This window comes from Pneumocystis carinii (genome assembly GCF_001477545.1).
Source record: "Pneumocystis carinii B80 chromosome Unknown supercont1.10, whole genome shotgun sequence".
Classification (NCBI taxonomy): domain Eukaryota; kingdom Fungi; phylum Ascomycota; class Pneumocystomycetes; order Pneumocystales; family Pneumocystaceae; genus Pneumocystis; species Pneumocystis carinii.
Window position 1 is genome coordinate 164425 of NW_017264722.1, and position 25361 is coordinate 189785.

The 25361-nt window shown below is 30.0% G+C and overlaps 11 protein-coding genes across 11 annotated transcripts; 5 read left to right on the forward strand and 6 right to left on the reverse strand.

Annotated features, from left to right (window-relative positions):
• Positions 1 to 5: 5 nt before the first annotated feature.
• Positions 6 to 1236, forward strand: T552_02310 (hypothetical protein). The gene is made up of 5 exons (XM_018370858.1): positions 6 to 396; positions 439 to 551; positions 595 to 687; positions 731 to 921; positions 967 to 1236. The coding sequence occupies exons 1-5, from the start codon at positions 253 to 255 to the stop codon at positions 1188 to 1190; spliced, it is 765 nt and encodes a 254-aa protein (XP_018225368.1). The 5' UTR covers positions 6 to 252; the 3' UTR covers positions 1191 to 1236.
• Positions 1237 to 1383: 147 nt separating this feature from the next.
• Positions 1384 to 7466, forward strand: T552_02311 (hypothetical protein; the record flags this gene model as incomplete). Its single annotated transcript, XM_018370859.1, has 19 exons — positions 1384 to 1554; positions 1597 to 1792; positions 1836 to 1951; positions 2004 to 2737; positions 2789 to 3175; positions 3225 to 3518; positions 3563 to 3781; positions 3830 to 4111; positions 4154 to 4270; positions 4311 to 4694; positions 4739 to 4876; positions 4922 to 5203; positions 5244 to 5495; positions 5547 to 5898; positions 5948 to 6188; positions 6242 to 6377; positions 6421 to 6583; positions 6635 to 7173; positions 7221 to 7466. The coding sequence occupies exons 1-19, from the start codon at positions 1428 to 1430 to the stop codon at positions 7464 to 7466; spliced, it is 5205 nt and encodes a 1734-aa protein (XP_018225369.1). The 5' UTR covers positions 1384 to 1427.
• A 62-nt stretch (positions 7467 to 7528) lies between these two features.
• On the reverse strand, positions 7529 to 8493 carry T552_02312 (hypothetical protein). Its single transcript, XM_018370860.1, has 5 exons — positions 8447 to 8493; positions 8372 to 8393; positions 8023 to 8325; positions 7873 to 7977; positions 7529 to 7831 (listed from the first exon to the last, which is right to left on the reverse strand). Exons 1-5 carry the CDS (start codon positions 8450 to 8452, stop codon positions 7569 to 7571), a joined length of 699 nt encoding a protein of 232 aa, XP_018225370.1. The 5' UTR covers positions 8453 to 8493; the 3' UTR covers positions 7529 to 7568.
• A 96-nt stretch (positions 8494 to 8589) lies between these two features.
• On the forward strand, positions 8590 to 9568 carry T552_02313 (hypothetical protein). The gene is made up of 3 exons (XM_018370861.1): positions 8590 to 9239; positions 9288 to 9334; positions 9385 to 9568. The coding sequence occupies exons 1-3, from the start codon at positions 8886 to 8888 to the stop codon at positions 9524 to 9526; spliced, it is 543 nt and encodes a 180-aa protein (XP_018225371.1). The 5' UTR covers positions 8590 to 8885; the 3' UTR covers positions 9527 to 9568.
• A 72-nt stretch (positions 9569 to 9640) lies between these two features.
• T552_04152 (hypothetical protein) lies at positions 9641 to 12447 on the reverse strand (the record flags this gene model as incomplete). The annotated part of the gene is made up of 7 exons (XM_018372203.1): positions 12316 to 12447; positions 12087 to 12274; positions 11863 to 12026; positions 11724 to 11819; positions 10697 to 11673; positions 10020 to 10650; positions 9641 to 9974 (listed from the first exon to the last, which is right to left on the reverse strand). The coding sequence occupies exons 1-7, from the start codon at positions 12317 to 12319 to the stop codon at positions 9641 to 9643; spliced, it is 2394 nt and encodes a 797-aa protein (XP_018225372.1). The 5' UTR covers positions 12320 to 12447.
• Positions 12448 to 12690: 243 nt separating this feature from the next.
• Positions 12691 to 13705, reverse strand: T552_04153 (hypothetical protein; the record flags this gene model as incomplete). Its single annotated transcript, XM_018372204.1, has 5 exons — positions 12691 to 12714; positions 12755 to 13202; positions 13250 to 13401; positions 13443 to 13550; positions 13595 to 13705. 5 exons carry the CDS (start codon positions 13703 to 13705, stop codon positions 12691 to 12693), a joined length of 843 nt encoding a protein of 280 aa, XP_018225373.1.
• A 444-nt stretch (positions 13706 to 14149) lies between these two features.
• On the forward strand, positions 14150 to 17181 carry T552_02315 (hypothetical protein). Its single transcript, XM_018370862.1, has 8 exons — positions 14150 to 14205; positions 14255 to 14828; positions 14872 to 15024; positions 15070 to 15313; positions 15356 to 15537; positions 15580 to 15764; positions 15811 to 16824; positions 16868 to 17181. The coding sequence occupies exons 1-8, from the start codon at positions 14195 to 14197 to the stop codon at positions 17133 to 17135; spliced, it is 2631 nt and encodes an 876-aa protein (XP_018225374.1). The 5' UTR covers positions 14150 to 14194; the 3' UTR covers positions 17136 to 17181.
• A 130-nt stretch (positions 17182 to 17311) lies between these two features.
• Positions 17312 to 17939, reverse strand: T552_02316 (hypothetical protein). Its single transcript, XM_018370863.1, has 3 exons — positions 17776 to 17939; positions 17526 to 17727; positions 17312 to 17481 (listed from the first exon to the last, which is right to left on the reverse strand). Exons 1-3 carry the CDS (start codon positions 17891 to 17893, stop codon positions 17358 to 17360), a joined length of 444 nt encoding a protein of 147 aa, XP_018225375.1. The 5' UTR covers positions 17894 to 17939; the 3' UTR covers positions 17312 to 17357.
• A 386-nt stretch (positions 17940 to 18325) lies between these two features.
• On the reverse strand, positions 18326 to 20831 carry T552_02317 (hypothetical protein). Its single transcript, XM_018370864.1, has 9 exons — positions 20759 to 20831; positions 20665 to 20705; positions 20520 to 20607; positions 20326 to 20478; positions 20083 to 20282; positions 19583 to 20037; positions 19377 to 19536; positions 19245 to 19333; positions 18326 to 19200 (listed from the first exon to the last, which is right to left on the reverse strand). The coding sequence occupies exons 1-9, from the start codon at positions 20784 to 20786 to the stop codon at positions 18372 to 18374; spliced, it is 2043 nt and encodes a 680-aa protein (XP_018225376.1). The 5' UTR covers positions 20787 to 20831; the 3' UTR covers positions 18326 to 18371.
• A 388-nt stretch (positions 20832 to 21219) lies between these two features.
• On the forward strand, positions 21220 to 23249 carry T552_02318 (hypothetical protein). Its single transcript, XM_018370865.1, has 3 exons — positions 21220 to 22362; positions 22405 to 23049; positions 23092 to 23249. Exons 1-3 carry the CDS (start codon positions 21257 to 21259, stop codon positions 23201 to 23203), a joined length of 1863 nt encoding a protein of 620 aa, XP_018225377.1. The 5' UTR covers positions 21220 to 21256; the 3' UTR covers positions 23204 to 23249.
• A 52-nt stretch (positions 23250 to 23301) lies between these two features.
• Positions 23302 to 24982, reverse strand: T552_02319 (hypothetical protein). Its single transcript, XM_018370866.1, has 3 exons — positions 24726 to 24982; positions 23546 to 24673; positions 23302 to 23495 (listed from the first exon to the last, which is right to left on the reverse strand). The coding sequence occupies exons 1-3, from the start codon at positions 24936 to 24938 to the stop codon at positions 23346 to 23348; spliced, it is 1491 nt and encodes a 496-aa protein (XP_018225378.1). The 5' UTR covers positions 24939 to 24982; the 3' UTR covers positions 23302 to 23345.
• Positions 24983 to 25361: the final 379 nt, after the last annotated feature.

Genomic DNA, 25361 nt, shown 5'->3' on the forward strand with positions numbered 1-25361 from the left:
ATATTGGGGCCAAAATAGACAGTTTAATAAGCTTATTCCTTTGGTAAATCTATGGCGAATGAAGATTATGTCAGAAATATTAGGGACTTTGTTTTTGAAGCAGTTTTAAATGAAGGTTCGTTGGTATTTTAGCAGGAAGGCCCAGATGACAAGGTAGATCCTCGGTTAAAATGTATTGTACTGCTTGGACGTATCTCTAACGAAAAGGCGGTGCTAATTATTGAAAAGACAGCATTGGAATTAGTGGATACCATGCTTTTTACTGAAGAAAATGGGGCATATCTTGAATTAATAGAAAAAAATGATATTTATCACTTATTTTTGGGGGGAACTCCATTTTATGATGGGAAAAAACCTTTTTTTAAGGTTACATTGATTCATCCCGCCTCAGATATAGTATAAATGTGCTTTTTGAGGGGGAAATAGTAATATATACAGCATATCAGGAAATATTCTAGACAGACCAAGTGTAGAATTGAGGAAACCCCAGAAATCTATGAATTGTATGTAAAACCATACGTAGATACTATGAGAGGGTCTAGGATTAAGTGGTTGGGCTAATCTATGTATATTTTATTTTTTTGATAGGACCAGGGTTTACAATATACTGGATCATATATCAGAAACAGAAAATGTCATCTATGAATGTACAGATGAGAAGAATGGATTCATTATTCTTCCAGACTTGTAAAATGTCTGTGTTACATGAATTTTATTTATTTATTTTTAGAAAATGGGATCAAAAAACAGTATCAACACTATATTATGTTGCTATTGTTCATAGACGAGACATTTCATCTTTAAGAGATCTAAAAAAAGAACATATTCCGCTACTTCTTGCTATAAAACAAGCAGCACTTGATGTCATACCAAAAAAATTTCAGGAAATATCACAGGATCAATTGAAATTCTTTATTCATTGTTAATTTTTCATTTTTTTATTCTTTTATCAATAATTTTACATAGATCACCCCTCTTACTACCATTTTCATGTCCATATTTCACATATAGACTTTGACTCAGGTGATGGAATGGATATTGGAAGGGCTTATTTATTAGAAGACATTATTAATCAATTACAAACTATGTCTGATCATTTTTCTTTGATTCAACGAACATTCACCTTTTTTCTTGGGAAAAAAAGCGATCTATGGCTTAATGTCTTCTCAAAGATCATGGATACTACATAATTTCTTCATTTTATTCATCATTTTATTCATCACTTTATTCATATATATCTTCTATATCTTCTAACACCTTCAAAAAAAATGCACATTTATATTAGAAAAACACCTCTATTCGACTCCATACATTATATATACTCAATTCTTTGGCTTGCTTTTCTATTTCTGCTACTTTTTCTCCCCTCCTCCTATTACACCTCATTTATTATCGCTTTTCTCCCTGCAAATCTCGTACATCCAACGATGGCGCTTTCTTCAAATCATACGCCAGACATTTCAGAAGGAAAGTATAAATACCCCCGAATTCCCTCTGAAATCATCGAGGCATTCGAATATTCACCATTAGCATCAGTTGTTAGCCTTGAGCCGTGTAAGTTTAAGCGTTTGATACAGAGAAATTGATAAGATCTAGTATTACAGACGATTCCGCAATTGAAGGCGAATCCATGCGCGGAATCGGTATTAAAACTGTCAGACGGAGAGAAGAAGATGCTGGATATGCTTCTTGAAAGCAATAATGGCACGGGAGCCGATCAAAAAGGCGAAATGCCCTCATCGATATTGCAAGAAATAATGGGGTCATTAAAGGGGATACAGATGAGCAAATGGTATTATTTGAAGCGCATATAGTTGGTAAAAAGTAATTATTAGGTCGTTTAAGGTGCCGGGAAAGATAGAACGATATGGGACAGAAAAACATATGGAATCTTCTAAATTAGATGCATTTTCACGTATATTAGTAGATAAATGCACTGTAGATATTATATGTGAGAATTTATGACGCATATATATGGTAGATGAATAATTATATGCGTATAGATCCATCACCGGTAACGCCGACGGCGCATACAACCCGGTCAAAAGAGGGAATTGTAAAGGATAAAGAGGGATGCATTGAAAAAACAGTAATTGAATCTGATATGGAGGAAATAGTTGAGGAAAATGTGGAAAAAGAGCCTATTCCTGTACAACCATTAACGCCTCAATCGAATATAGCACCGTGCACACCTATATCTAAAAATAATACACGAAAGATACAAGTATCTGGTGGATTTACGGATAAATCGAAGCGATTTTCTGATATTATTGAAAAAGAAGGGTATTGCGTTGTGGTGGATGATCAATTGAAAGAGGAAAAAGCGGTAGACCAGTTAGAAAAATTAATTCGGTTTATTTTTGAAGCAGAAGAAGCAATGGAGTCCGATCCGACATATTTAAAGGTTGAAGAGTCATATATGTCATGCTGGTGTCATGGGACGGTACCATTTGAAGGGCTTTGTTTAAATATGGAAATGTTAAGTAAATTGGATTTTTGTATTCGAAAAGTTTGTATAATGGGTTTGATTAATACATTACCGGTTGATTTATTACTACGATTTGAGAAAATATGTGCACGATCGATTGATGAAAGTCAAGTGATAACATTGACGAAACAATCATTTGAAACAAACTCGTATGAAGAAAATTTATCTATAATTACGAAAATAGGGACCTCTCTTTATTCCATAATAATACTGATGAGGATTTTAACATCAGAACAATTGAGTAAACAGGTTGATTTTATTATTTTTTTCGGTATTTCATATCTTATATTGAGATGATAGTTATATTCAGAGGAAATTTTAATTGATATGGCATATTTTTTAAAATCGACGTTAGATAATGTCATATATGTCCTAATTGACTGTAACAAGAATTCCCTTTACTATTTATTTTTATGCTTATTTATTTTAGTTGATGTTTCAAAAAAATCTGATGTATTAAAATTTAAAAAATCATTAAACATGATATTTTATAATGTTATAAGTATTATGGAATATTTCTTTCATTTAATTAGGCTTATTGAAATCCCTGATGGAGTTGTTACACGTCTTGAATTTCTTTCTATTCCAGCTATATTTGTTGAAAATTCGGTTTCGATTAAAGATCAATTATTTAATAGTCAAGCAGTTGAAGCTTTGAAGGTGGCGTCTATGGATATGATTCAATTGGTATTTTTTTTTTTTTTTGAAAATACATGTTTTTGTTTAATAATTATAGATTTATGCCAAATATCCGGATCAGCGTACCTTTATATTAGATGAAATTTTAACGAGTCTTGTTAAATTACCAATAAATAAACATCAGGCACGTAGGTACAAATTAATTGATGGAAAATCTATACAGCTTATTTCCGCTTTAATTATGAAATTGGTACAATCATGCGCTACTTCATACAAAAGCGATAAAGGAATAAATATATATGAATTTTTAGAGAAAGATGTTAATGATATGAAGAAGGATATTGATCATACTCTGAATACTAAATCTAATGCGTCTGATCTTTTAGAAATGGTATTTTATTTCTTTACTTTTTAGATTTTATTTAATCTACAAAGATTTTTAATACAAGTTCTCAATTTATGGATTCTGCCACAGCGAATGCTAATCATGTCGTTTCATTTTTATTGTCTAAGGCTATGAAAATATCAAAAATTACTAATGACTTTTCTCATAAAATATTACTAGATATTCTCATAGAAGATCTTCTTTTAGTATTACCATTGCCTTCATGGCCATCTTCTGAGCTTCTTTTAAAACTTATAGTTACTAAACTTGTTAGTTTATTCATATAAAGTATTTAGATGTGGAATAATTCTTTATAGTTAAATTATTTGGATAATGATAAGGAAAGTTCGCATATAAAAGGGTTATCTCTCGATTTTTTAGGAATTATTGCATCAAAAATTCGTCTTTTTTTTAAGAATTCTATAGACTTTTCAAATTATTTATCAAAAAGTGATGTTCTTCCTTCTAGCATTTCTTCAATTTTACAGACAGGGATTTTTTTTTTTGAAAAATTAGATGATTTGAAAGATTTGTTTAAACTACATTTATTAATCATGGAATCTCTTGATCTCAAAAACATTGAAGAATCCAAGGATAAAGTAAAAATATTTTTTATCTCTTATTTATTCTTACTTTATTAGAATATAATACAATATTTATGGTTACGATGGATATATTTCATTAGATCTTTAAAACAGAAGTATACTTTGAATAATTCTGCTGTTTCTGATGATTATGCTTCTGAAATTCTTAAATTGGTATATTATATAGATTTTTCAGATAATAAAATAATGTAAGTGTATTCGAATATTATTGATTTGGTTTAATTCAGATAACAGTGAAAATGATTCCCTTACTGATCAGACTTATCGATTATATCTTTTAAATCTATCTATTTATTCGATATATCAATTGTTTGATGCAATTTTATCTAGGATCCTGCGATGTCTTGATAGTAATCAAATATCTATAAGAACTAAAGCCCTTCGTTCCTTAGGACTAATTGTAAATAATGATTCCTCAATTCTTTCTAATACTGGAGTAAGACAACATGTCGCTGCACGTATTGCAGATATATCATCTCAAGTTCGCGATATTGCTATAGATCTTGTAGGAAAATATGCTATCTTTCAGAAGGAAATTGGACAACAATATTATTCAGTTCTCAGTGAGCGTATAGCAGTAAGAAGGAAAAGAAAATATTTTACATCTTAATATAATTGTAGGATACTGGCCTTAGTGTGCGTAAACGTGTGATTAAATTTTTAAAAGATTTTTATATTATATCTGATACTCAAGAAATCCAAGTAGATATTGGCAGAAGATTAATTCAGCGTTTATGTGACAATGAAGATAGTATTAAAGTATGAATAATTATTAAATTATGTCATTAATAATAATAATAATAGGATCTTTCTGCAAAAACAATTGAAGATATATGGTTTTCTGTACCAGATGATCAAAATGAGGGAAATATAGCATCAATAAAATTTAAAAAAATTCAAACAGAAAAGATTTTAATTCTTCAAAGTATCATAGAAACCCTTCCAGATGAAGATAGATTCTCATTTAAAGTATTTCTTCAAAAAATATCTAAATCAAAAAATATGGATTCTTCAAATTTTATACTTACATCTTCTATAAGTTTAATGTTTGATATACTTTTAGAATATCATCAAAATCAGGATATGGTAATTTGACTATTTTTAGATTAAATAGTAATTGTAGTAGAGAATGCTTGAAAAATGCCTTAATACTATTGTAATTTTTGCAGAAGCATGTCCGAAATCATTTTCTAGTGATCAATTGATGAGTATTCAACCGTATTTAAATGGATTAAATTCTTCGCAAGAACAAGTTATATTTTTTTATACAGTTATTATTTATCGCAATGTTTTACCATATATTCCTTCTATGCCAAAAAATTTTTTAAATGATCTACAAAAGATGCTTCTTTCTCAGTTAACAAAGCTCCCGGCTAAGGTATTTTTCTTTAAAAAATAATTATAATAGATTTTTATATTGTTTTCATAGATTCTGAATGAAGTCGTTCCATGTCTTTCAGTTTTAGCTAATTTATTTGGGGATTATGAGCGTGTTGGCAAAATCATTTCATCTTGTATAAAGGCTATTGAGCCATATAAGACAATATTGCAAAATAAAAAACAAATTAGTGATGATAAAAAATTAATTTTACTTTTGCTTCTCCTCGGTTTATTTGGGCGTCATTGTGATTTGGATAATCATTTTCAAGATCTTAATGTCTTTCTAAAATTAAAACCAGATACCTCAATTGCTAAATTTTTAATTAATACCATCTCAATATTTTGTTCTTTATCGTCAGATATTCATATATCAGTCCAGAAGGTTGCTTTGCATAGTATAGGTAAGCATTTGTTTGATTATTATTTATTATTATTTTAAATTTTAATTAGGGATTATTTGCATTTCACACTCCAAGTTTTTTTTATGTGATCAAACCTTAGAAATCATGAGTAATGTTTTTCAAGGCACATCAATTGAACTTCAAAATACTCTTCTTTTGGTATTTTATGATTTTCTTTCTCTTGAAGAAAAAGGGTTTAAAGTTTTTGAAAAAAATAATCATTCAATGAAAAAAGAAATTGATAATGTTAATATCTTAACAGGGGAAGCGAAAAAATTTGAAAATGATGGGTAATTTGCAAGGGTTTATTCTAATTATGACATTTAATTAACGATATACTTAGTGCGAGCATTTCTTTAATACAAAGATATTTGCCTCAAATTCTTGAAATATCTTTGAATGAAGATACGACATTATCAATTACAGCAGTTAAAATCTTAGAAATTATTACTAGTAATGGCATTGCAAATCCTAGAACAGTATGTCGTATTATTTTATATTATTTAATACTAAAATATCAAGTGTATTCCGACTATTATTGCTTTGCAAGCTTCTCCTAATAAATTCATTAAAGATATGGCTACGAAAATGCATCTAGAAATTCATGAAAAATACGAATCTTTGATTGAGGGTTGCTATATCGATGGTATTAAAATGGCATTTCAATATCAAATTCGTATGAAATGTTTGACTTCAAGTAAGTTTCTTATCATTTGATCATTATTTAATTTTTAAGATGATTCTAATCTTTTATTTATTTTTCCATACAATATCATTAGACAAAATCGCCAAAGCCGCAAAAAATTCTTAATTTCATTAACAAAAATGCTGGATATTGATATGTTACAGATCAATTCGCATGATAACATCCTTTTTTCAAAATTTCTAGTTCAAAATATGGCATCTTTTGAATATAATACAATTGAAGAAATACAGTATATTATTTATATTGCTGATAGAATTCTATCAACTACAGGAATCACTTTGCATCAACGAATTGAAACAGAAGAATTTAAATTCCAAGATCATGATATTATTAAGGTTACTATAGCATCTGTTCAAATGTTAGCATTAGTTTTATTAAAAAAGTATTTAAAAGAGAGTTATGGGTTAACAGAACAAAAATGTCGTTCTTTTGATCCCAATAAGACAGGAAATTCTAAGGATACTAAACCTTTAACCAAGTTGCGTGATGTTTCATTAAATTTAGATCATATACCAAATATTACCGATTCCATGATAACTAGAGGTATTGCTGAAAAAATTATACAAAATGTGAGTAGAATCTAATCATGTCTTTCTTTTTTATTCATATATTTAAGTTTTATGATGTAATTTCAAATGATGATATCAGTTATACAGAATTCATAGAAACCAATGAACATAGACAAACTGAAGAAAATGAAACAGAAACTTATAATGATGATAATAATGATAATGATGATGAAATAGATCAATTGGCAGAAATAAAAAAAAAAAATAGAAAAAAATCAAAAAGAAAGGAAAAATCTTTCAAAAATGGCATATCAAAAAAGAAATATAAACAAGATATTAGTGATAGTGATTAAAATATTGATAATATTGGCTTCATGTGTTTACAAATAATTATATTATACAAGCGAATTTTAAATCACAGCATTATAAATTGTATAATTATTTATAATAAAATATTACTGAATTTTATATGCAAGGGCACATAAACTAAATCGAATTTCTTTTTCTCTCTTATTGATATAGCTTTTGATGATTTGAATACTCTGATCTCCTAGTATGTCACTATTATTCAAAAATCCATGATCAATAGGTCCTAAAGGATTACGACCATCAAGTTCATAGAGATGTCCATTCACTGATGATTTTACAAAACATACATAATGGAGAGAAGTATCTTCTAGGGCATCTGGAGCAGTTGTTTCTCCTTGAGATGCAAATTCTATTTTAAGAAAATATAAAATAAACAAGTTTTTTTCTTACTTTCATGAATAGTCTTAAGTTGAGAGAATTCAATCATATTTGAAAGAGAAGATGGATCCAGATATTCGATTTTTTCTAAAATATTTGCAAGTAAGGTATTAGGAACTAATAAAATAATAAATCTATATATTATTTTGGCTTTATACATACGTATAAAGTTTCTAGCGTCGCCATTAGTCGCAGCATGAAGTAAAGCAATTGCTCCACATGAATTTCTGACTGTTTGTTTAAACCATATAATATTTTCTTGATTTTTAATTAATATTTCTTTAGTTTCTATAGAACTGCAATTTTCGTCTGATTCTTTAACAGGAAAAACAAAAAGAAGAGCAAAAACAGGCCTTGGAATAAATCTTAACATCTCCTCATCATCAAGGGTAAAAATATCATAAATTTCTAAGTCCTTACTTATGCCTAATTCCCAAAGGTATTGTGTAAGTATAAAAGGATTACCTAATATTTTTTTTAACCAGTTTTTTTAAGTGTTTATATAATATACATTCAAGAGGGACCCATGATTCCTATTAAAAATAACAATTCAATTATTTTATTAAAATTTTTATATTTCTTATACCATCATAGGAAATAATTTTTTTTTTTTTCAAGAAAACTAATAAAGCACCTTTATATAATAATAACAGGAGTTTCTTCCTCTTATATTCTTTGGCGGTTATTCTTTTATTTTGTTTGAAATAACTTCTTTTTAGATTAAATATAGATTATATTAACGTACTTTAGCCAACCTCAAAAAAAGTAAAAATTAATGGATAACCTTCAGAAAATAGCTTTAAACAAGAGCATTCCACCTTGTAACATTGTTTCTAATATGAATACTATTATCTCTTTATTAAGTCTGGATCTTCAAAAAAATATCCAAATTTCTATTAATATACTTCGTCAAGCACTAGATAAATATGGGTTAGCACTTTTTTCAAAAAAAAAATAATATTCTTATTCTTCTAAGTTTTAGAAGTATTTCTATTTCATTTAATGGTGGAAAAGATGCACTTGTTATGTTAATTTTATATTTTTATACACTTCGTCAATATAGTAGTAAAGAAATAAGAATGAAGAAAATACCTGCGATTTATATTCAGGATCCATATTCTTTCACTGAAATAGAATATTTTGTCAAAAAATGTTCAGAAAATTATGTATTAGATCTTGTTTATAAAAAATCACCTATGAAAACTGCGTTAAAAGAATATTTGGATGAACATTCAGAAATCAAAGCAATTCTTGTAGGTGCAAGACGTAATGATCCTGGATGTTCTATGTTAAAACATTTTGATCCAACAGATTTTAAATGGCCTTCATGTATAAGAGTTCATCCAATAATTGACTGGTGCTATTCCAATATATGGGAGGTAAAACTATGATAATTCTATTTTTCTATGATTAATAAGTTATAAAAGTTCTTAAGAAGCCTTAATGTAGAATATTGTTCATTATATGATAAAGGGTAATATTATGAAATTATATCTGATCCATATTTATTCAAGTATTCGATAGATATACTTCTATTGGTGGTACTCAAGATACTTTTCGTAATCCAGAGTTACAATTAGATCATGATATATTTAAACCTGCATATGAATTGATGGATGGACATAAAGAACGTTTAGGCCGAAAATACCCACTAAAAAACTATTAAATATGTCGAAAACATAACAATTTTCCTTCTTGGATGCTGTATATATTTCAATTCTGTCAATAAAATATTAGAATGCTTGTTATAAAAAAATATGCATCTTTCAATAAACTTCAATTAATGTTTCTTTTTGGATGGTCGTGCATTCTTCTGTCTTCTTTTTTCTTTGAGGCGTCTAATTTTTCTGATCTCCATTATATTCCTCAATTCACTTTTTACCCTTTTATTATCACCATATCCTTTTTCTAAAGCTTTCTGGATACGCTTTTTTCTTTTCTTATAATCATCACAATATTTATCAGCAGGTTTTGGTGCTTGGAGCTTATTATGTTTGTATTTTCCTTTATTTATATTTGTATTTAAGCTTTTAGGTGCTGTAAGATTCTCACAACTTTCTATTTCACCTACTTTCTTCTTTATAATATTCCTGGAGTTCTTCCATGTTGTATATCTAAATATTTCATCAATATATAATCATATATATTAATGAAATTACCTTCCTGTTTTATATGTTGCTGGAATTTTTATACCACCTTCATCTTTAATTATTTTTGATCCTCCTTTGGAATTATTATAATCATTTGTTCTACTAACAAGCTTCTTTTTTTTAAAGCTCCAATGAATTTTATTTCTATGAGCTTCTGTTTGATCAGTAAGATCATTATCATTACCCATAAGATCAAATATTGCATTTTTAGTTGCTCTTTCAAATGAATAATTTGATTTGCTAACATCATAAGCATGTTCTCTCGTAGATGATGCAGGTGTATAATATGCCATATAATTCTCCTTGTCCTTATAGCTATTTCCTTCATTTTTAGCTCTATTTTCATCTATAATTCCAGATCTAATTTCTGTATTATTTTCCCCAAAATCATTTATATTTGCAATTGTATCATTGTTTGTCTTAGATCTCTTTTTTCCATGAAATATCTGCTCAATTGGATCTGATTTATTAGCTTTAACTCTAGATGTTCTAATCTTTTTCATTCGTTTATCTATTTCCTTGAGTGCAATTCCACTTTTAAAGCTTCTAGAGCCTTCAAATATTGTTCCATGAGGAGAATAGCTTGAAATTTTAGCCATTAGAGCCTCTTTCTCTGTATTTTTTTCACAATTACTATCAACTATAATATTAAATATTTTTCTTATCAAATAATTATACATGTATACCTAACAATGGGTTAATAATAGACCATTCTACGCCCTTTACAAGTTCTTTAGCTCGTCTATTGCTTTCTATACTTGCTGATCCTGCTGTTTTTGAATATAGAATCTCTCCCTTGTGCATTACTTTTTTAAGAGAATAACATTCACTGTTTTCTCTCAGCAATTGTGCAATCCATTCACAATAATATTCAAGATTCTGTCTTGGAAATGTTCCTAGAACTATGTTCTGAACATAGTCTGGGTCCTGACTGTTAGATGATACTATTTTCCTCCCTAAAAATAATTGTAGCTCAATTAAATATGCTGCATCTTCTGCCCTAACAAGAGAATATGCCCAACCCTTCTGTCCTGCCCTTGCTGTCCTTCCAACTCTATGGACATATATTTTAGGCTTAGAAGGAAAATCATAATTGATTACATTTGATAAAAGAGGAATATCAATACCTCGTGCAGCAATATCTGTTACCACCAAAAGAGTGGTTTTTCCTGCCCTGAAAGAAGCTATTTGGTTTCTTCTAGCTACCTGATCCAATGATCCATATATATAAGAAACTGAATAACCATATAATGAAAGTAATTTCTCCAAATATTCAACATGATGCCTTGTACATGTAAAAATAATAGTTGAATAAGGGGATATTGCATTTTGATTATGTTTATATGTATTATTTTTGTCATTTTTTCCTAAATTACCATCTCCTGCTTCTTCAATGGTTTTAGGGACCTTAATAATATCATGAAGAAGATAAAGCAAGGCTGCTTCTTTTTCAGATGGCTTTATTGAGAAAAAGGCCGACTGTAAATCCTCAGAAACTACTAATTCAGTATCAAGACGAACTAGAATCGGGTTTTGAAGGCCGGCCTTTGCAAAATCCACTAAAGATCTTGGAAGTGTAGCTGAAAAGAGTGATGTTTGTCTTGATGTTGGAAGATAACGAAGAATTTCTGACAATTGCTCTGAAAATCCCATCTCAAACAGTCTAAAAACTATCAACACCCCCTTCTACATAATTTTATCCTTCTATTGAACCTATCTGCCTCATCAAATACTACATATTCAATTGTTTTAAGATCAAGATCCATTTCTACTTTTAAATGCAAAAATCGTCCTGGTGTTGCTACAATTCTACACAAATGTTAACCGATCTTTCGTCTACACCTCTTTATACATGTCTGGATTCATTTCCATCATTTCAAATTGCTCTTCAAGGCTTTCTCCCCCCACCAAAAGCACTGATCTTAAATTTGTCCCTCTTTTTAGCTCTTTAACAACCTTAATCGTCTGAATCGCAAGCTCCCTGTTCGGGCAGAGTATCAGTGCCCTAGATCCTACCTTAATAATCTCTTTTTAGCCAAAATATCCTATCATATCTGTTTTTTTTTTCTCAAATACCTTGGCATGGTGGGTTTTCAGCCGTTCAATCATTGGGATCACAAAAGCTGCCGTTTTACCGGATCCAGTCCTTGCCATTGCGACCACGTCCATGCGATCTAGCAATAATGGCATTGTTTTCCTCTGTATTGGCGTAGGAATCCTGAAACCTTTATATTTGATCGCTTTAAGTGTATTTAAGGATATTTCTTCAAAATTAACTCTTTTTTTTCGGATCAAAAGCATCTACCCATTGATTCAAAGCGTCCCCCATCTATTCTTGTCTTTTTCCCGCCCTTAAACCCTTGTTTTACCCTCTTTTTTCCCTCTTTTTCCTCATCTTTTTTCTCTCCAAAAAAAATATCTAATATTTCTGGATATTCTAAAGATACTTAGCAGATCTTTAGTAATAACATTCCCTTGCCTTCGTCCTCCATTTTGCCCTCTTGTATATCCAGTTTAGCCTGTTGTATCATCTGTTATAACAAGATAAATCTCGAAATTACAGATCAGCATCAAGAACTTTATATAACATCAGAAATATGTATAAATTATGAATGAAAACGAAGCGAAAAGTTGTAAGAAATATTGTATTTATTAAGATCATTGTATTTTTGTTTTTTTTTTAAAGCTGAATGGTACTTTTGACCTGAAAAATGGTAAGTTAATGATATTAAGAAGAAACCTACATGTTCGTCATCAATTGTCGTGTATAAAAGTCCATCATTTGTCAATTCCTCAATTGCTTGTTCTATATTGCCTCCACCTATTATTTTTGCCAGTTGGTGGATATTGATGCCTTCATTTGTATTAGGAGCTGAATGAACAGCTGCCATAACCTTCTGAAGATATGGAGAGAGGTTTCGCAGTGAAAATTGAGCGCCTAATGCCTCATTTATGTTCATCGGATCATGAACATTATGATTTGATGTATTTTTGTCAATTGAAGCAAATGGCTTTGATCCCTCATTATTTTGAGGTGGACCTCTTGTAAAGTACAGATGAATTGCTGTTGTTTCCAAGATATGATACTGAACTTCGTTCAAATCCATAATTGGACGTATATGGTGTGCGTATATATGTCTTTTGTTGTTAAACGCCTTCAATTGACCAATTACTCGAACATATGTATCAGTACTAGATATATGAATGTTTAAATGAGGATATCTAGATGAAAAACGTACGTAATGTCAATATTTTTTTTAGGGTTGTCATCTGCAATGGTTTCCATCTCTAACCATTGCTTTACTTCGATCAATCCCGTACCATCTTCCATTCTGTAGGTGATATTAGTTGATTGGATAGATATACTGCGTACAACAGCGACAAAAGTAAGCTGTTTTGTTCAATAAATGGGTAAAACAGGGATAAAAAAACCTGGGAAATCTCTGTACCATCAATTTTGAACTCTGCATCTGGGTGTTGCTGAGATGCTTCAAGAATTTGCTTGATTGTTACTGGACGAAGTGTATTTCCACTTGTACGCTTCACAATTGAGTATTTTTTACGCAAAAAAAAGCTAAACCCACTTTATTTGTGCCATTGTTTTGTTCATTAGCTCCTTGAGATCCATAATTCCCTCCAATAAAGCCTCCTCCGCCTTGTAAACCGTAAGATGCTCCATACATATTATAATTCATTATTTCGCCATAATCTATGCGTTTTTATTAGGAAAAAAAGCAACAATGGGTAAAACGGGTCTTGCCGTTCATATTGTGTGCTTTTTTTCTGCTTTTTTCCTTGAATTCTAGCACTTATTCTTCTTTATTTCTTTTCTACTTGTTTCTTTATAATTTTTAGGCCTAAAAAAAAGATATCCTATAAAAAAATTATATCAAACGAATCCTAAAAATGCGTAGAATACGTTGGTTCTTGTGGATTTCTTTGATTCTCAATATTAAGTCTCTTTTTCTTGGAAAAACCGATTTTTAATCGAATATCGAGGTTCAACGTCCGACGTCAGAAAATCTATACGGACTGGAGAAAAGGCTCAAAATACGCCCAAAATACCGGATTTTCTGCAAAATCTATGAAACAAATCTTTTTCTAAAGGAATTGTTTAGTATTTCCCGAAAAAACCGCTTTTTTTCCTGACATTTTCTCGCTTATTTAAGGATGAAACTTTTACCATGTCTAATCAGTAATTATTTGGTTTAAACCGTAGTAAAACGGGTTTTAAAGCATTTCAGGTCTTTATCACGGCTATTGAAAACCCTGCATAACCTTTTTTCCTCGTCAGAAATACCCCAAAAGCTGCCTCATGAAATCAGTGATAAGATATCACAATATTTGAAAAAACATGATAATCCAGACCTTTTTGAGGTCCAGAAACTGCAGGAACAGCTTCTAGATCTATATCGTATTGGTATGGAGCGAAAAAGCATGTTTTTTCATGGACTTTTTATATGTTGTTTAAGAAAATTTAAGTCGCTATTAATTGGGAAAGAATATACAGAAACATGGTGGAATATTATTGTTAAACATGTATTTAGTTCTCCACAACAGCAGAGAGATATGCTTTTGGATGCAGAAAGTATTCTTTTGAGTATAATGGTTTTGGAGGAGGGTACTAAAGATCGTTTTTATAAAGAAAAGCAGGAATGCTCAGAGATGATTAAGAGGTTTCTATTTGAGTTTTATCTAGATCATTCTAAAGAGTCATTTTCTTCTGTTTTAAAAAAATCTTTTATTGAGGATGAGAGACGATATATTTCTGCAAATATAGAGTCTATATTGATAAGTTATGCAAAACAGAGGACAAAAGTGGGTATTTCGTTGGATTTAGTATGTTTTTTACATGTAAAAGGCATTTTTTAATGACATTGATGCATATTTTGTTCAGAAAAAATATAGACTTCAAGTTCTGACTCTTCTTTGTGCTTTTGTGAGGTTACAGGGGCCTTATTTATATACTATTTTTGAAACACCTTTATTTGAGAACTTGCTAAATTGTCTTGAGGTATTTATTTAGTATTATATTATCAAAGTATATTAAAAATATTAGAATGATAGTTCTACAACGGTTATATCGTTATCTTTGACTATTTTAGTTATGTTTATGCCTCATATATGTAATTTACTTGGAAAATACTTGCCACGTCTATTTAAGATTTATGTAAGGGTTCTTTGTTGGGATCGCTATGGAGCTATTCAGAAACATTATGATGTATTGGACAATGAGCTTGAAACCAAGAATCAAGAAGCCTTACAGATATTTAATCAATCAAATATTGAATGGGAGAAGCTAGGTATGTATTATTTTATTTGATTTTATGTTTCTTATATATTAGATTCATTATTTGATATATCTCCTACTATACCGCCTAATTGTCTTCAGTTTTTTACATTTATTTATGGTTTATATCCATTGAATTTTCTAAAATTTCTTCATAGTGCACAAACATATCTTAAGGAAAAAAAGGATCAATATTATATGTATTTTGATGATGATGTAATAAGGTCTAGAAGCGAGGTTTGTCTATTTATGTTAAAAAGGACACCTAATTTTTTATAGTCTCTTATTAAAAGACATATAATTCATCCTAATCTATTATCATTTACATTTGAAACAGAAATAACTGATCAAACTCGTTGGATGAAATTAGAAGTTGCTGATATTGTTGCCAAGTGTGTTAGTTTTGATATATTTAATACACCACAATTATTTTCAAGAAATACTGATACACAATATAAACAGGAGTATGTTTTTTCTTCTAAAAATGTTTAATACTTATTTTTGTCTAAGTGAGAATAACTTATCTGCTGATAATTTTAAACCAGCAGAATTAGAAACAGGAAAATCAAAGGATTCTTTATTTGATCGAAATCAGAATCATTTAATGTCACATATATTTTTCTCTAATCCAGAAAATATTATGTCATCACATTTTGACACAAATTTAAATCAAAGCATAGCACCTGTTAGAATAGATGATATGTTGAAACGATTTGAACAATTACATTCTAATTCTTCTGTGTATTCTAATTCGGATATTTTAGAAACAGGTCAAAAAGATATATCATTAAACAATCTTTCACCAAAGTCAAAAGAATCTATAGTTTTGAAATCAGAAACAGAAAAGCATGTTAAGGATTCTGCTTCTTTGCCTTTATTTTCTAAAACAGTGGAATCTGATGCTACAGTTGCATTATTAAAGAGAGAAATTCTTCTTTTGCAAAATGAGCTTAATTTTGAAAAGTATCTGAAGCTTCAACACTTACATCATTTAAGTCGCCTTAAAAGAGAATATATATTAGATTTATCTGTAGAAGCAGAACGGCAGAATTTATATAACACAACACGAGCATTAAAATCAAGACTTGTTAATCTCCAAACGACTCTTGATAGATTAAGATCAGAAGCAACAACTCGACAAAATCAAAGAATTAAACGGGAAACTGAATTAAATACGAAATTGAAGTTATTACGTGAAGAACAAAAATGTCTTAAAAGTGATTATGATATTATGAGTGAAAAATTGGAAGAATCTCAGAAAAATATATCATATCTTTCTATACAATTACAACATAGTAATTCTGAAAGGTTTAAATTAAATCAAGAACTTAAAGAATTAAAAGCAGAACAATTAAAAAATAAAAAAATGGAAGTATCTTCTTATGACAATAGTGAACAGAAAAAAATTCAGTTTGAAGAATCATTTAAAGAAAAAGATGAATTGCTAAAGAATGCAGATAAAACAATCTTTGTATTAAATCAAAAACTTCAACAAAAAGAACATGAATATGATATCATAAAAAGGTAATTCTTATCTAATAATTAATATATTTTTAAACAATTTTAGCCAATATAATCTTTTGTTAATTAAATCTATGGATATTCCCTTTCATCATATAGTTAATACAGAAATTACTGATTCAAATACTTTTCATGAAGATTGCTCTTCAAAATTAAATAATAACATATCATCAGAGGAATTTAATCTTCTTGAAAATGCCCATCAAAAGCTATTATTGGATTATAGAGCTATTCAGTCAGAAATGGTTTCTAAAAATTCGCAAATAGAAATTTTGCAGCAGAAAATTGCTAAATACCAATCTCAAAATAGCTGAATACTGACTTTTAGTTATTTGATGTGGGCTTCCAAGACTAAAAAGCATATATAATTTCTATATTTGTTTTTTTTGGGTTAATTGAAAATGTAAAATTCAACTATTAATATCTTATTTATAAATATCATAGATAATAAGATATAAAAAATTACTGAAATATAATGATTAGCATTTTATTAATAGTTTTTCCTGTATTCTTTTATAATTTATAAAGTAAATATATTATTCTGCCAATGCTTTTTTATCTTTTCTAAGTTCTTTCCAGATCTTTGGTTCACGGCGTCTTCTCCTAAACATTTTTGACTGTGTCCATGCCTGAAGTCCATCTGTATATCTTTTATTCCACCTATTAAAAATGAGATTTAAGAAAAATTAAAAAATATTGTCTACGGATCCAAATTTTCCGGTTCTTTAGGATATATAAACGGCTCTTTCATATCAACTATAACTTTCTTAAATGATGGTGTTCTCTCGAGCATTCTTGTATAATCTTTTCTACGAATTCTCTTGCTATAACATATCATTGATCTTACACGAGTAACCTCAATTTGATATATATGATAAAGATAATCTCTAACATCAAACTTATTAACTAAAACAATGTTAAATATTTTATTGACAAAATGATCATAGAAATAACCTGTTATTGGAACTTTAAAAGCTGCTTGAGTTGGTAAAAGATGAGGACTTCGTAATAAAGTAAAAACAATATTTGGTAAATAAACCGGCTTTGTTCCTAATTTAAAAGGTGGCTGCATAAATTAATAACCCTATTTCTTCATGAAAATGATGCTTTAACGACCTTTTAAACGATATTTTCGAGCTATTTTTAATACGCCGATTATATATTGTATATTTAGGGTTTTTTGAATCCAAAAAGTAAAATCATGATATACGCAAGCATCTAATGCAATACTTGGAATTGCTTATCTTGATGCCTAATGTCTTCCTCTTTAAGACCTAGTAATGAAAAAAAAGCCAAAGATCGTTTGTCAAGAATTATAATTTAAAATGAATAATAATTCTTTTTTCCTAATAATATTGTTTTAGAAATGTTTCAGCATATATTGTTGTTGTTTTTGTGTAGAAATAGCCCCAGTTATTCTATTATTTTTATTAGTCAATATTTTAAACCTTGTAAATTATTATAAATCACCAATGAACTTATTAAAATATCAGAATATAATATGATATATAGAAACTAGATTGTGTGTAAAAGTATATGAAGAAATGGTTTTAATTTTTGTTAAAAAAACCTAAATATTTTTTACCTTTCCTTGCTTTTGTAGAAGAATTTATTGTGTCCTCATGAGTAGTGTGATCTGAGGGTTTTTTAAATGACATATTATTAGAATTTTCAGTATGATTGTGATTTAAATGACTAGATTCCTTGGATATCCTTCTAGATTTTTTTTCAGATCTAGAATGTACTCGTGATAATGAAATTTTTGATGAAACCTGATCAATTGGAAGACCTAAGGATTCTCTTGGTAATTTTAACATTGATAAGTTTTGAAGCCATTTTTTTGTCGTTATCATATTAGTAGTTATAAGAATGATATCTCGGTCATGAGTCTTAGATAATTCATAACAAATACGACTTTCACTATATGTTGCACCTCCTACAATAAAAATAAGTATTCTTTGAGCCGATTCGCTAACAATATCATTTTTTTTAGCCCATGTTGGCTTTCCTGTACGTAATGATCCATGTACCAAAGATATATTTTGAGTTTTTTCATGAATATCCTTTGTACTTGGAAATAATGAATGGCTTAAATTTCCATTAATATATTTCTCTATAAGTGTTTTACATAATGGAGTAAATCGAGAAAGCTCGTATGAATTTTCGTCACTATTTCTTGTTTCTAGTATAGGTTTTCTACGAGACTTTGTATCATTTAAAGGTTTTGTTACACGAACGCCTAAACATTCTAAATTTTTCAAAACTGAAATATCTTTTACTGATAATTTTGAATGTTTTGAAAGTTTATCTAAATCTCCTTCAAAAAGGCCATTTTTATATATTATATATAACATTATAAGTCGAATTTTATCTGTTTTTCTAAAGGAAATTATATACAAGTGAAAAAAGACAATTATACTTACGAAAGAGATGAATCATCTAAAAGAGGAACCATTTCTTCTAATACAGTTTTAGGCACTTTGCCCTCTGATGTTAAGCCAGTAGCGCAATTCTAATACGAATGAAGATATTTTTACATATTAAATAAAAAAAACCTGTTCAATAACTCCAACAGAAGAAAGTTTATGCTCTTCAAATATTTTCATACACTCACATACTATAGATATATGTAACGAATATTTATCCCTCATTTCCTGGAAATGAGGAAGACTGTATAACATGTTTTTCATATCATTTAGACTTGTATTTTTTTTACTATTAACTATAAGTCCTAATTAATCCATGTAAATTATATTATTACCCATTAAAATTTGAATTTTCTGCATAAAATTTATTAAAATCTCCCATCAACCTATCTATAGCATCACGTATATGTTGATGTCGTATTTCAGCCCAAATAGAATCTGTTTCTGTAAGAACAGCTTCTTTAGTTTCTATTTTTTCAGAATTATTAATTTGATATTTATATTGTCTTCCATTTTTTATAGGAAGAAGATCATTAGCCATTGCCTGGTATGTAAATTCATGTACAATTGGTGCACAGATATCAAAAGTCCTATCAATTATAAAAAGAACACTTTTTGGTCGAGAAGATTCCGGTGGAAATTTATTGTTTACCGCTTTATAGTTATCAAGTTGTTCCTGAAGTAATTCTGCAATCTTTACACAAAAATGAGGATCAGATGAATTGGTTTGGGGCTGTGAATAATATCGAATCGTAGGAAGTTCTCCAAGAGTTATACATACAGATGCAAGCTTTACATAAATATCTCAAAATATAAAAATTATAAAAATATTCACCTTTTTTGCCAAATTTCGTGTCTCCATATTAATAAGCTCCGTACAAAAAGGATTATAAAGTGTAAGGAATGAAAATGAATTGCGAAATGTAACCACCTTCGATTCAAGAGGATAAAAATCAAGATACATTTCACTAGTCGTTTTAATAGGTATCGTCTTCGATGATTCAACTAATTTCTTGGCTAATTTACCGTTTAATCCTTTTAATTATAAATAATCTACCATCATAACTTAAATCCAAACCAGATGTAAAAAATAAATGAACCGCACTATACATTTTTTCCTCCTTAGAAATATCATTCAAAATATGCTTAATCGTATCATATTTCGGCGAAACAAAGTATATTGCTTCAAGCATAGTATTCGCCTGTCGTTTTTGCTCTATAAACTCAACCGCTAGCCCAAATTAACTCCCGAAAAAACGTTTTCTGACATACATGCAACGTTCTCTTCAAGAAAATCATTCAAACTCATCACATTATTAATAATTTCAGAGCTTTCATTGTCTACAATCACAATTTTCCACTAATCCCTTATTTCAGCCAAAAAACGTCCTTTTTTCCCCGGAAAAAAGCCTTATACCTTTATTTTAGGCTGTATATTCCTTAATGATGATATAAAATCTAGAAAAAACCATCATTTTTCCCTTTTTTTTCTGAAAAAAATAAAAACTCACGTTCTCGAACAATATCAATCAATGACATGTGCTTCAAAGCCTATTTATAATAAATATCTTAAAATACACTCGATTATATCCTTTATTCTATCAAATATTCGCGTCTTCCAGAGATATCCACGCGATCTTTTATTTTATAAATCTCGTGGTTGAAATCGTTTTTCGCGAAAATCGCGTCACGTCCTGCGAAAAAAATATAAAAGGGAGCCTCCCCCCCGATTTCTTCTTCACAGCTAATATATGTAGGAGGGAAGGGCAGAGTGGGTATTTTGCCTATAAATAAGGCTAAAAAGGGGTTTTAAAGGGAAAATAACGCGTATTAATGGTTTTTTCGGGTGTATATAGTGGGTGTTCTTTTTTTTGGGTTTTTTTTGGAGTTTATACGGGTTTTATGCGTGTTTTTTGAGGAATTAGTATTATTATTGGGATTTAGAGGGTTTTTTGATTTAATTTGTGCGCATATATAAGGAAAATATTGAGGGTTTGGGTGGTTAGAGGATGAGAGCGATGATTCCCGTTAAAACGGGGGGTTATTGGGTATTTTCTAAGCTGGTTAAGAAGAGGATTGAGTATTTTTGGCGTTCGCGTCTTTTTGAGAGGTTAATTGGTGAAAAATCGGGAGTTGGAGAGGAGATACGTAGATTACCAAAGATTTTCTCTCAGGATTTGCTAGAACGGCTGAAAAATACGGAAAAACCGGTTGGTGTAGGTAGTTCACCGGTTATTCGTGATTTATGGTTGTCCTATCTTTCAGAAGGTGTATTGGGTGTTGATAGAATGTTGAAAAAGGGTTTTTTGATGTTTTTAATGGTAAAAAACCTGAGTATTGGCGAGATTAATCGTCAAAAATCGTTATCGGATATGAGATATCCGTCGGAATGGTTTCCGGGGGCTAGAGCGTTGGAACGAAAGTGGTATTTGCACATTGGACCTACAAACAGTGGAAAAACGTATCAAGCGTTGAAAAAATTAGAAAACGCGCGATCCGGATGGTTTGCAGGGCCTTTACGACTTCTTGCTAGAGAAGTCTATGATAAAATCTCGAGTAAAGGTGTTATTTGTAATTTAATTACGGGGGAAGAGCGAATTATTATGGATCGAAATGCGGCGATTCATGTTTCAACAGTTGAAATGGTAGATCTTAATAAATTGATGGATGTAATTGTTGTAGATGAGGTACAAATGATTGCAGATTCTCAGCGTGGATGGGCATGGACACAAGTACTTCTTGGTGTCCAAGCGTCTGAGATACATCTTTGTGGAGAAGAAAGTTCGATCGAACTTATTTCAAGAATCGCTGAAAGCCTAGGAGAAGAACTTAAGATATATCGTTATGAACGATTATCTCTTCTTGAACCCTTGAACCATAGTCTTTACGGTGATTTGAAGAAGATTGAACCGGGCGATTGCATTGTTACGTTTTCCAGGAAGAATATATTTCTGCTTAAGAAAAGGATAGAAAAAGCAACGGGTCAGCGTTGTGCGGTTGCATATGGCGGGCTTCCTCCTGAAACAAGAAATGAACAAGCACGTCTTTTTAATGACCCGAATAATGAGTATCGGGTTTTAGTTGCATCAGATGCAATTGGAATGGGACTAAATTTGTAATCATCCGAAACACGCTTTCATCGGTCTAATTATCTTAGGAACATTCGTAGAATTATATTTCAAACATTAGAGAAATGGGATGGAACAAAATTTCTACCGGTTTCTGTTTCACAGATAAAACAAATTGCAGGGCGTGCAGGGCGATATAAACCCACTTCTGCTAATATGTCAGAAGCCTCAATATCAGGCTATGTTACATCCTTAGAACAAAAGGATATACGACCATTACACATTGCACTTTCACGACCTGTTCAAACTCTTAAAAAAGCAGTTCTTTTCCCTCCTTTGCATATTCAGGAATTATTTGCTTCTTTTTTTCAACCCGGTACATCTTTGGCTTTAATTATTAGAAGGTTTCGAAAATTATCAAAGACAACCGGTCTTTATTCAATACTGGATACAACACAACAAGAAACAATACTTGAATTATTAGAATCAATTAAGGATTTAACAATATCTGAAAGGCTAATTTTATCCGCTGCTCCAATCAACCTCAAGGATTCTGAAGTGATTTCTGCATTTCTAGCATTTGCTGCAATAATTAGTTCGGGGAAACCAAAAACCATTCTTGAAATACCAGAAGTTGATTTGGAATGTTTGGATTGTAATGTTGATTTGGATTCAAAACAGCTACAACGTTTAGAAGTATTACATAAAATGCTTTTAATATTTTTATGGTTATCGTAAGGATAAATATTATTTAAAATGGTTATTAACGTTTAAAGGAATCGGTTTCCCACAATCTTACTCTCAGGGCCAGAATGTCAAGAAGTAAAAAAGACGTGTGAAAATCTTATCAATAAAAATTTAAGTAAAATAAGCTATGTTCGTGTATAAAAATGCTTTTTTTTTCTCTCTTGAAACTAACCAGTATAATGAAAAAATAAACTAATTTGTAATCATAGTTTTGTCATATATATACATACACATGTTGAATTTAAATAGAAAATACTCATGTTTCGCCATTAACAAACTTCATTTAATAACCAAATCTCAATTGCGTAGAATTAAAAACAGGGGGTTTCCAATGAGCAAGGCCATTCGGATCTATTTTTCTTCTTTGTTTTGACTTGTACTTCTCATATTGTTGCTCAATTGCTTCAGATATACAAATAATATGCTGTCCTTTCTAAAATATAAATTAATAGGCAAAAATACAAATGAATTATCATTTATTACATAATATTTAAGAAGGCTAAGGTTTTGAATTGTATGCAAAACATCTTGCGACGTCATAGATGTCTTATTAGCGATTTCATCAATGGTTACTTCTACTCTTGTATTCATTAAAAGTTCAATAATAACATCCGCCCAGAATGCTCTATAACTAAGTAAACCAAGATCCGATAATGGCTTCTCCGGTGATCCTAGTTTTCCTTCTTTCTTTGAGAGTTCATATGAAAATTCTATAAGTAATCTTCCATAACCTAATCGTTGGTATTGTGGTAGAGTTAAAATACATGCAACATTATAATTCTCAGAAGAATCCTTTTCCTTTGAAAAATAACCAATTAAATGACAACCATATTCATCCCGTGTTGTCATACAATAAAATAGAAAAGGATCCACATCATAATAAAGTGTTTTATGATCTAAAAAGCATTTTGATAATAAACATAAATTTCTACACCATGTATGTTGTTTTCGCCCATCAATTTCAAAGAAAGATATATGTTCATCCCGATATATCTCATTCCCTGGTGGATGTTGTAATGTACACTTCATCCTATGTCTTTCATATTGTTTCTTAGATCCAAAATATGAAAAACAAAATTCACATATATATATTAAATCAAGTTCTGTCAATTCGATAGGATATGGACTAAAGTACCATGGCTCTATTTCATATCTACCAATCTGTATCATTGTAAGGTTCTTAACACGAGAAATCTCATGTATATTTTGTGCCATAGATCCTGATGTTCGTAATTTTTCAATTTCATTGATCTTTGAACATTTTTCCGGTCCTTTATTTATACAATTCATTTGATCATTTTCCTCTATATCTAACATAATATCCTCTTTTTCTTCTTGAGTTTGAGAGGCTTCTTGGCCTTCATTTTTAGGATTTAACCCAGATATTTTCTCTTTTTCCTTAATTTCTTTAATTCCTGTTCCTGAAACATCCAGTAAAACCTCCTCCCGACATACACGATGTCTCTTACTTGCTCTATCGTCTATTTTCGCTTCTGTATCTTCTGTTTTATGTATATTTGACTTTGTTGTTTTTTTAGTTTTGTCTATCTTTGGATATTCTATTTCTTTTGAAAAATCTATCCTTGAAAGAGATACCCATTCATCCAGACGCTGTTATGTTCCATTAGAGCCTGAAAGATCTGTTTTAAACGGCTTAGAATACCTTATTAAAGCCCTGATAATGAACATAAAAATATGGCTGGTTTTTTCTCGTTTGAAGCGATAAAATCTCCGCTTCTTGAAGGGATTTATCCTTCCTGACGAATACCTTACATCCTACAGTGAGTTTCTGTGATTTTGAGTCATCTATTTGTGAAATATTTGCCGATATTTCTGATGATATGTTTTGTTGTGTTTCTGGCGGTTCTTTGGCCATTTTTTTCAGAAAAAAAAAGAATACTATATAGTCTGAGCTCCTCTATTCAATATAGTGCAATTTCTTCCTTTATTTTATTGCTAGATCTCTCAAATTTCTTTTTTTTAAAAAATGTCAGTTTTTTTCCAGCCGGCATCAATATATATATATATATATATAATGTATAAAAATGCCTGATATTGTCTTTACTAAGTGAGTAAAACCCGGTACAATAGATGTATGATGTGTTCAAGACAAAATATACTGTGTAATTTGTTAATAAAGTAAAAAAAAGAGGATATTTGATAGTTTGAGGTGAAAATGAATAGTATAGTCGGAATAATTGGTTATTGTAAGTTTTTTTGTATGTTTTTCTTTTTATCTCGTTTTTTTATGTATTTTTGTGCTTTATTTGTAAGTGATTTTATGAAAAAAAGAGCTTGT